Source organism: Grammomys surdaster, unplaced genomic scaffold, assembly GCF_004785775.1.
Source record: "Grammomys surdaster isolate TR1022 unplaced genomic scaffold, NIH_TR_1.0 166, whole genome shotgun sequence".
Taxonomy (NCBI): Eukaryota; Metazoa; Chordata; class Mammalia; order Rodentia; family Muridae; genus Grammomys; species Grammomys surdaster.
The window spans coordinates 13,891,308-13,907,618 of record NW_021604614.1 but is presented as its reverse complement, the minus strand read 5'-3'; the positions used below and the strand labels follow the sequence as shown (position 1 = coordinate 13,907,618).

The following is a 16,311-nucleotide window of genomic DNA, read 5'->3' as shown; positions in this document are numbered from 1 at the left end:
CAAAAAAAAACCCAAATGCCTGTCAATTTGGCATAGTCATACACATATGCAATTCTAATATTTAGGAGGCGTTCAAACGTGGCCTGGGCTATACAATAAGGACCTACATCAAAACAAAAGCCAAAGCTTAAAAATCCCATGTCCAGCCTTGCTCTGTGCTTTCATGTCTGGTGAGGTCATAAGATTAGGTGTTTGTTAAATATTCAAAGCCAAGCTGCTCAACTTTGACAGCTTCCTAAAAGAGATTAAAAAAACAAAATCAAACAAACAAAAAACCCACAACCATGCCTCATGGTCACAATTGTCCAATTTAGATATATTTTAGATTCACAAAGCTCCTTAGAATTTATGCAGAGATAGGAATGGCAGTATATACCTGTATCTCAGCACCTGGAGTTCAAGGCCTGAATTGTATAATTCATGAAGTCATGACTAGCCTGTACTATAGAAAACTATTTCAAAGAACTTCAATTCACTGCCTAATTCTGTAGAGGTGAATGTTCTGTCCCACGTGAGGCAGAGGAAGACAATGCTGGTTTTCTTAAGTTATCAATTACATAACCCTGCCTTGTACTCAACTGCCTAGCAAAGTCATATACGTGAGACAGCATCTTACTATGTATATGTAGCTCTGTCTGTCCTGGAACTCAGTATGTAGACCAGGCTAGCCTCAACCTCAAAGAGATCCCTTCTGCCTCTGCCTCCCAAGTGCTGGAACAAAAGCTGTGTGCCACCTCACGTGAGGCTAACTTTATATCACTAAATCTTATTAGTATTTTTTAAATAGTCAAGTTTAAGAATTATTCCTCTTTATTACTGAATAAATCTGGAAAATGCTGTCCTTACTACTGAGTAATTGGTTTTCATTTTAGGAAATATAAAATCTATTTCTCACAGAAGGTTGAAAGCAATTTTTGTGTCATTTTTATCACTTGCATAATAACCTTAAAGTAGAGCTCATTCCAGAGACTGCTTCAGGACAGGAGCATGCTTACACTCTGTCCTGTCATCAGCCTGTTACCAACAGTGATGAACACAGTGCCCTTGAATAAGCCAGCCCCCAGGACATACAACAAAGCCACTGCCCAACTCTAAACTCAAAGACTTTTTTGCTATTATAGATTAATTCACACATTTGTAAGATTAACAGACTACAGAAAATTTAAAACCACTCGTTTCCTTACTGTAAGATTAAGTACAGCTTTACTACTTTTTGTTCTCATCCAACAGAAATATTTTCCTGGTATTAAAAGTAATGTAGAAATAATGAATGACAGTAGTTATCTTACTTTTTGTCAAGTCAATTTTACATGACTTCATGTGTTCCAGATAGTTCAAAGGTTTATGTAAGCCATATGTAATGTCCACAAAAACCCTCCTTAAAGTTATTAGCTCATAATTAATATTTCATTTTCTTTTTAAAAACTACTTATTTTTACTTTTATACTTATGTGTGTCTGGATATCCAAGCACTATATATTGTGTGTAACGTTTTAGAATAAGTAAACCCATAAAAACCTAAACAAGTTGTTGTTAGGGAATAGTGAAAGGAAGACAAGGAACAATTGCTAAAAAAAAGATGAAAGTCTGGAATTAATGATGGTTACAGAACTCTGTGAACAGGTTAAAACTTCGTAATGTGGAAGAGAAGGTTGTATGGCATGTCAACCATGTATCACTAAGATGCTAAAAAATAGTGACCTGAGCCACCAACAAATTGAAATGTGACTTACGTACATATCATATATATCTTTAACATGGATATACTTTACTTAGAAACTACAGTGATTAGTTTCCCTCAACTAGAGAGGGTGAACAGGACATTTATGAGTGGCTGGTGGCTATTAACCAAACATTTGTATGGTTCTCAAAATATCCATTCACTTGAGTGCCTATTCCTAAATACATCTACGATCTGTCCTGCAGAGAAAGTTTTATGATAAAGGTGTTTATTAGCTGCATCTACCCCATACTTGTGATTTCATGTTTTGGTCAGCATTACAGAATACTTAGGACATGCCTAGAAAGAAAGGAGTACAAGAAGTTTAAAAAAATTATCTATGAAAAAGACTAGTTATCTCTGTTCTGGACCTCTTAGAATGATCAAAATCCAAGACACAAGCTCATGCTTTCACAACTAGCAGGGTGTTAGCACTGCCCATGAAGGATTCAGAAACAGGTCAAACAAACATAACCTTAAATGTAGGGAATGACTGCTAACTGTATTTATTCAAATTTTAAAGTTCATCTTTTTTATTTTTTTTAATTTAGGTTTTTGAATATTTAACTTTCCAATTTTTTTAAATGTTAAAAATGTCTTTAATTCCAACACTCGGGAGGCAGAGTCAGGTGGATCTTTGAGTTCAAGTCCAGCCTGGTCTACCACAAAACTCTGTCTCCAAAAACAAATGAAACAAACAGCAGCAAAAAAAGCCCAACAAAATATATATACATATATAAAAAGAAAATGGAGGCAGCTAGGGAGACTGCTCAGTGGTTAAGGGCACTGGTAGCTCTTCTAGAACCAGGGTTCAATTCCCAGCACCTACATGGCAGCTCACAACATCTGTAACTAAAGTTTCAGTGGATCCAACTCCCTCACACAGACGAACATGCAGACTAAGCACATGAAAAAAAAAAAAAAAAAAAACAAATAAAATTAAGGGGGGGGAAGGGGGGGGAGGGAGGAATACAGAGTGGAAAGGTATGGAGAAGGCACAAGAATTAAAGACCTGCTTGTTAAAAAATTTTAATTTTAAATATAATTATGAAAAAAAAACAGGACTAGAGAGATGGCTCAGTGGATAAGAGCACTGACTGCTCTTGAAGTAGACCAAAGTTCAAATCCCAGCACCCACATGTCAGCTTACTCCCGTTCCAAAGAATCCAATGCCCTCTTTTGGACTCTGTAGGCACCACCGGGCATATGTGCAGTGCAGACAGTCCTGAGCAGGCAAATAACCCATATGCATAAAATTTTAAAAAACAAAACAATAATCTTTAAAGACAAGAAGCTAAATATAATTTTGAACCTTGAGGAAAGAACCTTAACTATATAATATAGGAATAAATAAAAATGTACTCAACTCACCAGCGATTTCCACGATGTCCCCAGGAACGATGTCCTTGGCTTTAATCCGCTGCACGCTCTTCCTGTCCTGCCGGTACACTTTGCCCATCTCAGGCTCATACTCCTTAAGCGCTTCTATTGCATTTTCAGCATTTCTTTCCTGTATAAAGAAAAACCAAGTATGGTAAACCAGCCTGCTTGGTTTAAATATTTCTAGATTAGAAATTAAAATTTACAATCTTAATATTAAAAAGCATATTAATGACACCTGCACTAAAACAACTGGCATTTTTTAAAAATTATTTATTTTATATATGAGTACTCTGTCTTCAGATACCAGAAGAGGGCATTGGGTCCCAGTATAGATGGTTGTGAATCACCCACATAAGTGCTGGGAATAGAACTCGGGACCTCTGAAGAGCAGCCAGTGCTCTTAACCACTGAGCCATCTCTCAGCCCCCAACAATTGGCATTTTAATAGAAACATTTACAAACTTATTTATACAGTAAAAAGCTAGGCTAAACAAGGTGATACATAGCTTTCATTTAACCCAGTATAGGAGGCAGAGGCAATTGGTCCTTTGTGAGTTCTAGCCTACCAGAATTATGTAGTGAGGCCCTGTCTCAAAAATAAAATAGATATGATGTGGCAATGCAAACCTGTAGTCCTTGCTGTTTGGAGTCTGAGGCAGGAAGGAGAACTATGGGGTGGAGACCACCCTGGGCTACATTATGAGCTACTTCCTCAAAAACAAAACACATTAGAGTTTGAGGCAGTGTGGTCTACAGAGTGAGTTTCAGGACAACCAAGACTACACAGAGAAACTCTGTACTGAAGAACCAAAAAAAAAAAGCCCAACAATAACAAAACCTACCAAACACTCTGATGACACAGCTATGCCTAGCCACTATCCTGCCTCAAAATTTGTAACATGGGAGGAAATGGAGTGGGGGCATTATAACAAGAGGCCAGCAAAATGTTCTTTCTGCCTGCCCCTCCTGAGAACTGGAGTAACAGACAAGTCACCCACCCCAGGACTGCTTGTGAAGTATGCCTGATGGTAATCTGAGTGGCCCAGCGATCGATCCCCTGTAATGCCAAATACCAGGAAGGCTGACACAGAAGGGTCTTTCTTGAGTTTGCAGCTAACCTGGGCTAAAATGCTATTACCAAAAATATATAAATATTTTTTTAAAAAATCAACTAAAGAATGTCAAGCATTCTACTTCAGTTCTAAAAGGACACCAAAATCCTGAAATGGGGTAGGGGGGTAGGGATGGGAAACTAACTTGAAAATAATGTGAAACATTAGTCTAAATGTCTTCTCAAACTCTAAGCAAAAGGCAAAACATTTTTGAGGTAGATCCCTGTAGAGCAATTTTGAAAGACACAATTTCTGTTCTATAGTAAATAAGCTTTCAGCTTGTGTGCAGGCAAAGCCTGTGTAATGGAAAGAAATTGAAAACAAATTAGGTTCTAAGAATTCTTATAGCCTCCTCCCTACTCTGCAATCTAAGAAAAATAAAAGACATTTTCATGATGTTTGTCCTCAAAATCATCATGAAATATAAAAGCAGATTATAGTCTTCACATTCTTTGGCTTTCTGTAGCTTTCCATTATCAACTTTCTTTTTTGAAAATGGGGTCTTCCTATTGTTGCCCAGTCTAGTCTCAAAAGATCCTGCCTCCAGCTCCTCAGTGCTATACTACAAGGGAAGACCTACCACCCCACCTCTCATCCACATTCATTCTCAGCTTCTTTTTTGTTCAGCTCCCTACTCCCCTACACACACACAGACACACACCCTCCCCCCTCTTTTGAGACAGTGTAGCTCTGGCTGTCCTGGAACTTGTTCTGTAGACCAAGCTGGCCTCGAACTCACAGAGATCACCAGTCTCTGCCTCCCAAGTACTGAGTGGGATTAAAAGGCCAGCATCACCACACCTGGCTTCTCTGTGAGTTCCAGGCCACCCTGGTCTATATATAGTTCCAGGACATCAAGGGCTGACCTTGCCTTAAAAAAAAACAAAACAAAACAATGGGCTGGAGAGATGGCTCAGTGGTTAAGAGCACTGACTGCTCTTCCAGAGGTCCTGGGTTCAATTCCCAGCAACCACATGGTGGCTCACAACCATCTGTAATGGATCCAATGCCCTCTTCTGGTGTGTCCCGACACCTACAGTGTACTCACATACATAAACCTTAAAAAAAAAAAAAAAAGCTAATGTTTAGAAAAATGACCAGATTACTACAATGTAACACTTAACACTGCTGCAGAAATTCTTTGCTTACCTGCCATACACCCACAATTGCATTGGCTACCAATATAAGCAGAATTACAAAAGGTTCTACAAAGGCTGTAATCGTTTCTTCCCCTTCTTCGAACCAAGCCAAAACCTAAAAGAAAAATGGCACATGTTAGACCTGCTTATGTGCTTTTAGACTTAGGTACTTTCATAATAAAAGGAGTTCGCATTATGGAAGTTATTATAGAAAAAAAACCACAAAACCCTTGTTCTTACATCTTAAAAATAAGGCAAAAATGTACTAACAGAAACAATTGATATATATATGTACATATAATATATATATATACATATATATACATATATACACATGTACATATATCCTTTTCTTACCTGAGTTAAGATTACTTAACTTCTTAATAATTCTTATTAAGACTTAGGTTTTTTTTATTCACTGCACTCTAAAGCACAAATAGTGGGGTTTTGTTTGTTTTGGTGGAAAGAATCTCATTCACCTCATAGATAAATATTTCAAATAAATAAAACTTAAAAATCCTGATTTTAATACAATAAAAGGTGAACAGGTAAACACCTACACCCACACTGATTTAGTTAATGTTCACATCTCACACACACAACCTTTTTTTTTGGGGGGGGGGGGCTCGAGACAGGGTTTCTCTGTGTAGCCCTGGCTGTCCTGGAACTCACTCTGTAGACCAGGCTAGCCTCGAACTCTCGAACTCAGAGATCCGCCTGCCTCTGCCTCTCAAATACAACCTTCTTTTTTAAAAAAACAAAACAAAACCCTACCTGACCTAACCTATGCTAGGAGGGCAAGACAGAATGATTGCCAATTGCCAGCTTGAGGCAACATCCTTACCCCAACCAGCTATAATAGCCAAGATACTATGAAGATGATAAAGAGAACACAGTGAATGAATTAAGTTAAGAACATCTAAGGCAGTGGTTCTCAACCCTCCTAATGCCGCGACTCTTTAATACAGTTCCTCATGTTGTGGTGACCAACCATAAGATTACTCTCACTGCTACTTCATAATTGTAATTTTGCTTCTGTTATGAACCGTAACGTAAATACCTGTGTTTTCTGATGGTCTTAGATGACCCCTGTTAAAAGGGGTGAGAACTGCCAATTAAATGAGTTAAAAGTTAACCAGGAAGGCAAGTGAGAAGGTAGAGTGGGTAAAAGCACTTGATATCCAAGTCTGATGATCTGAGTTCAATCCTCAAACTCGCTGACTCCTCAAAGTTGTCCTTTGACCTCCATATGACAATGTCCATGTGACATATGCACACAAGCTTCCTCTCATTTTCCAGAGCCAAGCCCTGACAAATGTCAGTGGCGATTTGATTAGAAGCCTCTCAATCTGAATGACTGAATCTGAGAGGCGGGCTTTGCTCTGCATGTGGGAGGAGGCTGAATCTCTTAAAATGAATGCATTTCACAATAAAGACCTTTTCTTTAAAAGATTATCTAGGAGCTAGCAATATGGCTGATCAGGTAAAGACACTCTACAAGCTTGACAACCTGAATTCAATCCCTGGAACCCACATAAAAGTGGGAGGAGAGAACCAATTTCGTAAGTTATGTGACCTCTGTATAGACCTGGGGGGCCCCCCCCCCCCGCCGCCATTTAATCCTAGATCTCAGGAGGCAGTGACTGGTGGATCTGAGTTGAAGGCCAGCCTGGTCTACAAGGCGAGTTCCAGGGCATAATAAAGAGACCCGTCTCCAAACAAACATAATGTGTGTGTGTAAACATTTTATTTATATATACACACATACACACACGCACGTATATATAAACCCTGTGTTATAAGTAAAATTAATAAGATTAAGTGAGCCGACATAGTATTTATTCTCAATGAAGTTTTTAAAAAACAAAACAAGCCAGGCAGTGGTGGCGCACGCCTTTGATCCCAAAACTTGGGAGGCAGAGGCAGGGGGATTTCTGAGTTCCAGGACAGCCTGGTCCACAGAGTGAGTTCCAGGACATCCAGGGCTATACAGAAAAACTCTGTCTCAAAAAACCAAAAAACAAAACAACAAAAAACAAGCAAACAAACAAACAAAAAAACCCACAAATTGCAAATTACCAAAAGGTAATTAAAACTCTAAAGAGGAATAACATTGAACTAGCAACGAATCATATCAAAGAAAAAACTAAAGAAGAAGTACCCAGGCTCTGACATATGTCAATTCCCATTGACAAGCAGGGCAGGAGGAAACCAGAATGGATGTGATAAACACAACCACAAGCTTTAACAGGGCATTCCCAGCATTAAGGCCAGGATCTCTGCCAAAATGAAAACTTCTCTAGGAAGTTATAAATTTTGATAGATGCAGGATCACAGCTGCTGATACAGCCTTCCAAACATTTGCCAAGGAGAACATATCAGAATAAGAAATTTAATTAGCTCTTAAAGAAGAAAAATTGCTCAACTTCGTAAGTGGCTAGGGCCTTTCCCAAAGGTCAGTGAGGCATTAGTGACTCTAAGATAAGCTTCACACCTTGTTAAAGTCGGTATGACTTTCCTTCTTGGCAGCCAATCCTGGGGACAACTTAGGGCACTATCCCTTAACAGCTGGGGCGAAGGAAAGGGTGAGCAGTGTCAGAATTACTAGAGTAACGCAAACCTTTAGCAGTCAAGAGATGTGCAGCGTTCTCATGACTAATATTTATCAAATGCAAGATTCTTAATTTAATTGGTGCACTAAATTTGCCTTCCCTGTGTCCTGCTGAAGAGAAAACATAGGCTACCCACACTCAGGTTCTACAGATATACTAATTATTGTTGAGTGAGAAACTAGTGGCCAAATCTGCTAAGAATGGAATCCAAACCTATTTAAAGTTTAAGGACCATCCACTCAGAGGTGGCAAGATAGTTCAGTGGCTAGAGACCTTGCTTAACATACGCTAGACCCTGGGGTCAGTCTCCAGTACAAGGGATAAGGGGGTTTCCATAGCAGTTTCTTGAATGCTTTATTAAAACAAAAACAAAACTGAGGCTGAAGAGGCAGCGCAGTGGCTAAGAGCTATTTGCTGCTCTTCCAGGGCTCCAGTTCAGCTTACAGTTGCCAGTAACTCCAGCATCAGGGGATCAAGAACCCTCTTCCTGCCTCCAGAGGGGACCCACACATGTGACGTACAGTCACACAAACACACATAAATGCACATAATCTAAAAAGTTCTTCAAGATTAAGCCTATTGTAAAATATTAAATAACCCAGAAACTCAAATCCTATACCTCAAATTGAAGATCAATCACATTTAACTGCTAAAAACAAATCTATGCTCAGATTGTGCCTTTCGGTGTCTCATGATTTGCTCTATTGATAAGAAATCCTATCAGGTTATAAAGATGGGAAAAGAGTCCTGACAAATGACTGATGGGGAAGGAAAAGGTGTAAGGAAACTGAACAGATGCTCTCTTATGGTTTGGTCAGTTTAGTGATAATTATGGGTTTTCCTAAGTTAAAGAAAATAGATTTACACAAAAGGGGAAATATGTCTAAAAAAATTGTTTGAGACTAGGTTGAACATCAAGGATTCTCTTTATCCGGCCTTTGTTTACAGCTGCATCCCTAAGGGCTTGGAAGATGCTCTGGTGTCTAGATGATGCTCAGTATGTAATACTGGACAAGGGGGAAACAATGAAACAAGAGCTGACAGAGCTAAACACAAAGCCCTAGGCGAGAGTCTATGAGTAAACAAAGTAACCAACACTCCACCGCTGACTAAAAGAAAAAGAGCAAAGTGTAATTTTAGGCAAAGACATTGTTTCTTCTTCCCTCTAAACTCTGTATTGTTACAGTAGCAGCACCTTTTCCCTGCAGTAAATTCAAAGGTTTAAACATGCCAACCCTATTCCAAGTCACTCCTCACTACATTTTAAGCTGAAGCAGTGTAGGAGAGCTCTTTCTACCGGCATTCATTTACAGATCAGTCTCTGGATTAGTGTCTAACTCAGTGGGACAGCACTTTCCTAAAAGATGTGAGGGTCTTGGGTTCCATCCAAACTCACAAGAAATGGCACTACGGCACTACTAATGCCCATATATTTTTTTTTAAAGTTTTTTTTTGTGTGTGTATGTGTGTGTGCCCGAGAATATGTATATGCACATCCTGTCTGCTGGTATCCACAGAATCCAAAAAAGTGTCAGACACCCTGGAACTGGAGTTACAGATGGCTTGAGTCACCTGATGAAGGTTCTGGGAACTAAATCCAAGTCTTCTACAAGTGTAGCAAGTACTCTTAGCCACTAAGCCATCTCTTCAGACCCCCTAACTATCCTGTTTTTGCTGGACATGCTGACTTCCAACGTGAACTAGTCTTCCTACACTACCTTTCTCAAGACTGGTATTACAAGTGTATGTCTTAACCTGGCTGACACTACTAACTCCTAATAGGAATAAAGCAAATTTTGTTCTAACACAAAAAAGGCCATGTTCTGCTATATACATGGGAGGGAGGGTCATCATCATATGACAGGATTATGGGCTGAGCTTTTCTTCCTTCCTTCCTTCTTTCTTTTCCAGACAAGCGTCTTCATATCCTCAGCTGGCTGGCTTGGAGCTCCCTATATAGAGCAGGTTGACCTTGAACTCCCAGAGATCCATCTACTACCTCTGCCTCCTGAGTGTTGGAAGTAAAATCGTGTATCGCCACACTCAATTAAGGCTGAACTCTCAAGACTACCCAGAAAGCAAAGAAGCTGGACTATAGTGTAATGGGAGAGTAATTGCACCGCATGTGAGGGGCCTAGGCTTAATGCCAGCATTACCTGCAGAGGGTAAGAAAGATCAAAAGTGCTATTTTCATCTTCCTTGTATCTTCAGAAACTTTGAATCAGTAAATAAAATTTACATTAAGACTTTTAATGGTAGAAACAGGCAGAGCTCTGTAAGTTCAAGGCCAGCCTGGTCTACAAAGTGAGTTCCAGGACAGCCAGGGCTGTTATTCAGAGACACTCTGTCTCAAAAAAAAAAAAAAAAAAAAAAAAAAAAAAAAGAAATGGAAATTAAGGGCTTTACAAAAACACCACAAAAGATTATCAATAAATGACTGGCTAAGATCTTGGGTGACAAAATTCCTTCAGTCCAATCAACAAAACCAAAAAACCTAACATGAATGAATTAGAATTAATTTTCTTCTGTAAAACACTTCAAAGAGCTAAGCATTGGCAATACACACCTATGATCCCAGCACACAAGAGGCTAGTGCAAGAGATCACAGCCCTGGAGTATATCCCTATAGTAGGAAAGTGAGGAAAACATTAATGCTTCCTCTTGTTTTTTTTTTTTTTTTTCTTTTTTGGTTTCTCAAGATAGGGTTTCTTTGGATAGCCCTGGCTGTCCTGGAACTCACTCACAAGAAAATTTAAAAATTTCAATCACCACAAAATGCACTATCAAATGCTTTCAGAAGATCATTGAAACCAGCAAAGTAAAACTAGATAGCCTATTTCATCAATGTCTCAAAATCCTAGAAACAAATTCATTCCTATATTTAAGGTACTGAAGATACATACGACACAATAGTGGCAAGAGGATCTCTTGAGTTTAAGGCCTGCATAGTCTATATAGTCCTGGTCTCCAGGATAGCCAGAACTACAAAGACAGACCCTGTCTTAAAAATACAACAAAAAAAAAGTATTTTAGAGTCAATCTAAGTAGTGTAAAATAGGAATTGGCACAATGAGTAAAGAAACTTTGCAGATTTTCATCATTGGTACCACTATTGTCTAGAGGGATCAGCTAATGCCAACATAGCCCTAAGTGACACTGACCTCTCCTTCAGATCTTTACTCAAAGGTAATCTTGTGATGTTACACAACCACCCCCTAAAAGCCAGCACTTCTCTTCCCTATACCAACTCCTTTATCACAGCCCCTTTGCTGAAAAATACCATTCAAGGCAACAGACCCCCATGTTCCCTGTTGTCCCTAGTGTGTATGTCAAGTGTTCAATTGGGGAGAGGACGAGTGGGCAGGCATTCCAGTTAGGCAACCATTCGCAGAAACCCAAATGAAACAAAAATAGTGAATGGTGTCAAATTAACCCATGTGCAAAGGGAGATGCATTTGCAGAGACAGTGGTTACATACCAGCAGGTGGACCTCAAACTCACTGTATACCCAAGGACGGCCTTCAACTCCTAACCCACCTACTTAGCATCCAAACACTAATTAAAATTACAGGCATGCACTACCATATTTGAATTGACCTTTTTAAAAGAAGCAATTTTAGTGGATACTAAAAATTAAACTGTCTCCATAGGCCACAGTGTAAAACATTAATGCGGTTTCTTTTCTTTTTTTTTGGCTAGAGCAAAACATTAACTGTAGTTAACGGTTTACTAATCTGATATTTGAAATAAATCATTAATATCTTTCTAACCTGAGGAGAATCTGATGATTTATGAGAACTGCCTATTCACTTCTACAAAAGAACCTGAGTATTCGACCGTGATTTTCTTATGCCGGTAAGAATATACTATCACAAATAAGTCAGGCTCTTACTTGTAAACTATGAAAATAAAAAGCTGACGTTGATGGAACAAGCCTGTAATCCTGGCATCTAAGAGGCTAAGTAAGGCAAGAGAGGATCGAGTAAGACTGGGCTGTACACAGTGAGCTTGAGACCAGTCTAAGATATAGTTAATTAAGATGCATGCCTTTAATCCCAGTACTTGGGAGGCAGCCTGGTCTAGAGTTCAAGGACAGCCAAGACTACACAGAGAACCCCTGTCTCAAAAAACAAACACAAAAACAAAACAAAAGGGACTGAAAGATGGCACGGCAGGCAGTGTTTACAATAGAAGTTTAAGGTCTTGAGTTTAAATCTCAGGTATTCGCATAAAGGCCAGCAAGCCATGGTAGGCTGGCTGTAATCGCAGCATTCAGGAGGCAGAGGCAAGCTGGCTACCTAAACTAGCTGAATCAGTGAGCTCTGGGTTTAATCCAGCAACCCTGCCTCAGTATGTAAGGTGAGAATTATTAAGCAAGGAGCCTGATGTCAACTTCTGCCCTCTGCCCCACACATTCACACACAAGTACACCCACAGACCTGAACAAGTATACTCATACATTGCACATACATATATAGGCAGTTAACAGAAATAAAAAGAAATAAGGAAAGAACAGATCAAGTACCATACAGCACTATCAACCCTCCATGAAGAACATCAACAAAACCCACCTTCTAGAGCACAATTTTTCTTTTTTCCATTTTTGTAGTTTTTGAGATATGGCCTTACTCTAGCCCAGGCTGTACTGATACCTCAGCTTCCTGAACTTTTTCTTTTAAAATAAAGCAACCTTGGGGTTTATTTATTTTTAAAGGTTTTAATATAGACTTAAGCATTAAAAGTCAGAGCTAGTACAGTTAGAGCAGCCTCTGAAGAGTATCTTAATCTATCCACAATCTTGATCAAATAAACCAAAGCAAATTAAGTGAATTCTATAAAAAGCACTTCCTAAACACTTATTCTTTAGTCATTTAATAACTAGTATCATAAAAATGTAGCAGTTCATTTCCTGAACAAGAATTCCAAGTAATTATTGAAAATGAACTCATTTCAAGTACCAACATAGCACCAACAGGCAATGTCTTCTATCACAAAAAATGTTAAGCACTTGAAATTGGAAATTAGAAATAATAAATTCCTAATTATTCCAAAGTAAAATATATCTATAATCATTAATTCTGCTTGATAAAAAAATCAGCGTATTCTCTCACGGTTTGAATCCCTCTGAAATCTAACAGCAAGTAACTCGGCACACTTCACGGGCTCACCTGTCCATCTCTAAGACTGCTTCACATGACAGGAAAGGAACCAGTAAGAAAGCATTTTGCCTGCAGCTTTTATACATCACCTAGTTAATTTCTAATTCTAAGTCCTCGACGGACCTTAGTGAATGCCAGCATCACTGCCAAAGCAGAGATTTCCAGAATTATGTAGCCTGCATAAATACAAACCTTAAACAACCCCCAAATATATAATTTATTTTAGCACATGGCAACACGCTCAAACTATAATCAACCCCACTTACCTTGTTTACGAATAAAACGACCACTTATTGGACAGAATTTTTAAAAAATTAATCATAAAAAGATATTATATGTAAGAAGTACAGAGTAAATGACTCAGTGGTATGCTGAATGGTTTGCTACAGGAGTCTAAATTTTATTCTATAAAAACCACAGGTAAGATTTTTAAGAACTGAACTAGAAATGGCCACGACACTTAGATACCATGACAAACTAAAGTTTCAGGACAAAATTTATGTACACAATTGCCCCTAAAGGTCACCTTTGCCACCAATATTTATTTTAAAGACAGCTAAAAAAATTAATCTTTCCTTTACCTGAACTCAGTAAGTTCTCTAAAACAATCCTCTATGCTAATGTTTTCAAAGAGGCCATGATCACAGAACCCCTGGGTCAGACTTATGTGTGAATACATAATTGACACCATACAGTTATCAGTTTTGTGAAACCTAAAACAAGAACTGTATGATTTTCACTTCCTGTCACAGTATAAGAATACAATGTTCTAAGAACAAAAATTGGTGTGTGTTATAAAGATTAAAAACATCTGCATACCACTATCACCATTTTAAAGAAACTAAAGTCCACTGTCCAGGGAAAAAAATACTGTAGTAAAATGTTAATTATCTAGAAATACCCTGCCACCTCTCTTAGTGTTTCTTAGGCAGGTCTCTGCATTTCACTCGTGTCTTAGCAACCACAGTGGATCAAGCACATACAGAACCAGAAAGAAAGAAAGAAAAAATCCCACCTCTACCTGTATTCCCTCTTTAGTATTTAGAACCAAGAATACTGAACTTTGTCCTCTCAGTCTAGGAATCACTCAAGACAGGGGTCCAGGTTGGATGCCACCCTAAAGGTCAGTGACCAAATTTGGTCAACAGTGGTGCCATCACTGCCGTCATCATTCTTGTCACTGTCAGGAACAACTGTCACCTTGCCACTACCAGGAAGGCAAACCAACTGGAATATTCCTTTTGTACGCTCTATTTACAAAGTGCCCAACATCATCTTAGTGTGATCTGACAACATGATAACAAATGGAAGAACCCCAACAGAAAAGGCCTTGCAATGAGAAACTTTCTCATACTAAAAACTGGCAGGGCACAAGAATTTCAGAGACCCTACAAAGTCAGGGGCCATTTCTCATTGCACTGTAAAAGTGTCTATTACCTAAACAAAATAGCTTCTAGCATTTTCCCCTCTAATTCTTGGGTTATTTTGTTAGTTTTAAACTAGGAAACTCAATGGCTATTATTTATTTTCTGGTGTATCAACGAAATACTGTCAACATTTAGGGGGTAGACAAAATAACTTCTTAAATACTTACGAAAGATATACATGCTGCCAGCAGTAAAATTCTAACTAGTAAGTCTTCAAACTGCTCAATCACAAGTTCCAGCAAGGTTTTTCCTGTTAAAAAAGAAGAAAAAAAAATAGCATTTGTTTCAACTGTCCACATCAATCACTCCTAGGCTGCACACACTTCATCTCTCCAAAATGACACGTTACTATTACTTACCTTCTTCAGCCGGTAATTCTAGAATGCCGAAATTCCACAGGCAACGTGTCAGGAGGAAAGCAGAGAGAAAAAATGAAGACGTTTTATTAGCGCTTTTCTAAAAACTGCTAAATTCACCACCATCGTTGTCTCAAAGGCAGCTATAGATAATATGAACGTTCAACGATCTCTCTCCACTTTGATACCCCGAGAAAATTATGCAGCCCTGGTAATCAATGGCCTCGGGACGGCTCGTAAGCTCTCTCGGGCCTCCAGGACCATGCAGTCATTTCAGCTGGGTCATCACTTCTGCCAGATGTGCAACTTTGGGGAGTACAAGAAACGGTCGGAGGGTTTCTCAACAACATCGACGACGCCTCGTAAATCCGCGGGGGACTCTGCCCAGCCGCAGGAGCCTCCTCCCTCCCTCCCCCCCTCCTTGCTTGCTGAGCGCCGGGAAGGTCACCGGCTCGAGACCCCTAGAGGTCGGCGATGGCCCGGACCCGCGCGCGGACCGCCGGGCCTCTCGCAGCCGTCGGGCGCCCAGCCCAGCCGAGCCCCACGAGGTGGAGCCGGGTCAGCCATCTTCCTTGGCGCTCGGGCCCGCGCCGCGCCGCTGCAGCCCCGGCGCCCCGCACCTACCGTTGGAGCCCCATCTCTCCTTGAGCTTCTTGACCTGCTCCAGGCTCAGCCCCGTGCTCTCGTTGACGCCGAAGTGGCCCAGCACCTCCTCCACGGTCTTTGTGTGAGCGTTCTCCATGGCTGCGGGGGCCCCGGCCGGCCTTGCCTCGCGTCCCCGCGGCCTCCTCGCCTCCGCCTCGCACTCGGGCCGCGGGCTCGTGCCACCGCGGGCGCCCGGGCGCGGACAGCTGTCCCCTCCTTTTTCTCCTCCTCCGCGGCGGCGGCCGCTTCCGCCTGACCGGGCGCTGAATCACCCGAGCCCCCTCCCCCAGAAACCGCCGCACGCGGCCGGGCCTCGCCGAGCCCACCCGAGGGGCTGCGAGCCTCCCGCCCCGCCGCAAGTGTGCGTCGCCTCGGCTGCCAGCCGGCCGCAGGCAGCGCAGGCCGCGGCGGTGCGCTGAGGAGACCCGGCGCGGCTGAGGAGGGGCGCCCAGCGGAGCCCTCGGGGCGGAGGACAGCGAGGCGGGCGACGGGAGAGGAGCAGCGCGGCGCGCCTGCCCAAGCCCCTCAGCTCTGCACCCCCGACAGCGGCGGAGGAAACTGCGGCGGAGGAGACGGGAGGTGGCGTCGGGGACGGCTCCGCGGAGGCTGCTCTAATAGCATTTATCCGCCGCTGCCTCCCCTCTCGCCGCCGCCGCGGCATGTGGACGCCGCTCATTGGCCGAGAGAGCCCAGCGCGGCGCGGGCGGCGCGGCCCCGCCCCCTCCCCCGGCGCCCTCCCGCGCGCGCGCCGCGCGCCC

At 41.3% G+C, this 16,311-nt stretch overlaps 1 protein-coding gene across 2 annotated transcripts in view; it reads right to left on the bottom strand.

The window, feature by feature from the left end:
• Atp2a2 (ATPase sarcoplasmic/endoplasmic reticulum Ca2+ transporting 2) overlaps window positions 1-16,189 on the bottom strand; it is a 47,521-nt gene extending 31,332 nt beyond the window's left edge. For both annotated transcript variants that reach the window (XR_003711259.1, XM_028765878.1), the window contains exons 1-5: window positions 15,533-16,189; window positions 14,912-14,929; window positions 14,720-14,802; window positions 5,365-5,469; window positions 3,092-3,230 (exon numbers count right to left, since the gene is read on the bottom strand). Coding sequence is in view for 1 of the 2 variants with exons in the window: in XM_028765878.1 (XP_028621711.1) it covers window positions 3,092-3,230; window positions 5,365-5,469; window positions 14,720-14,802; window positions 14,912-14,929; window positions 15,533-15,650 (463 nt within the window). In the remaining variant the exon portion in view is untranslated. The remainder of the gene's footprint in view (window positions 1-3,091; window positions 3,231-5,364; window positions 5,470-14,719; window positions 14,803-14,911; window positions 14,930-15,532) is intronic.
• Between the last annotated feature and the right edge of the window lie 122 nt (window positions 16,190-16,311).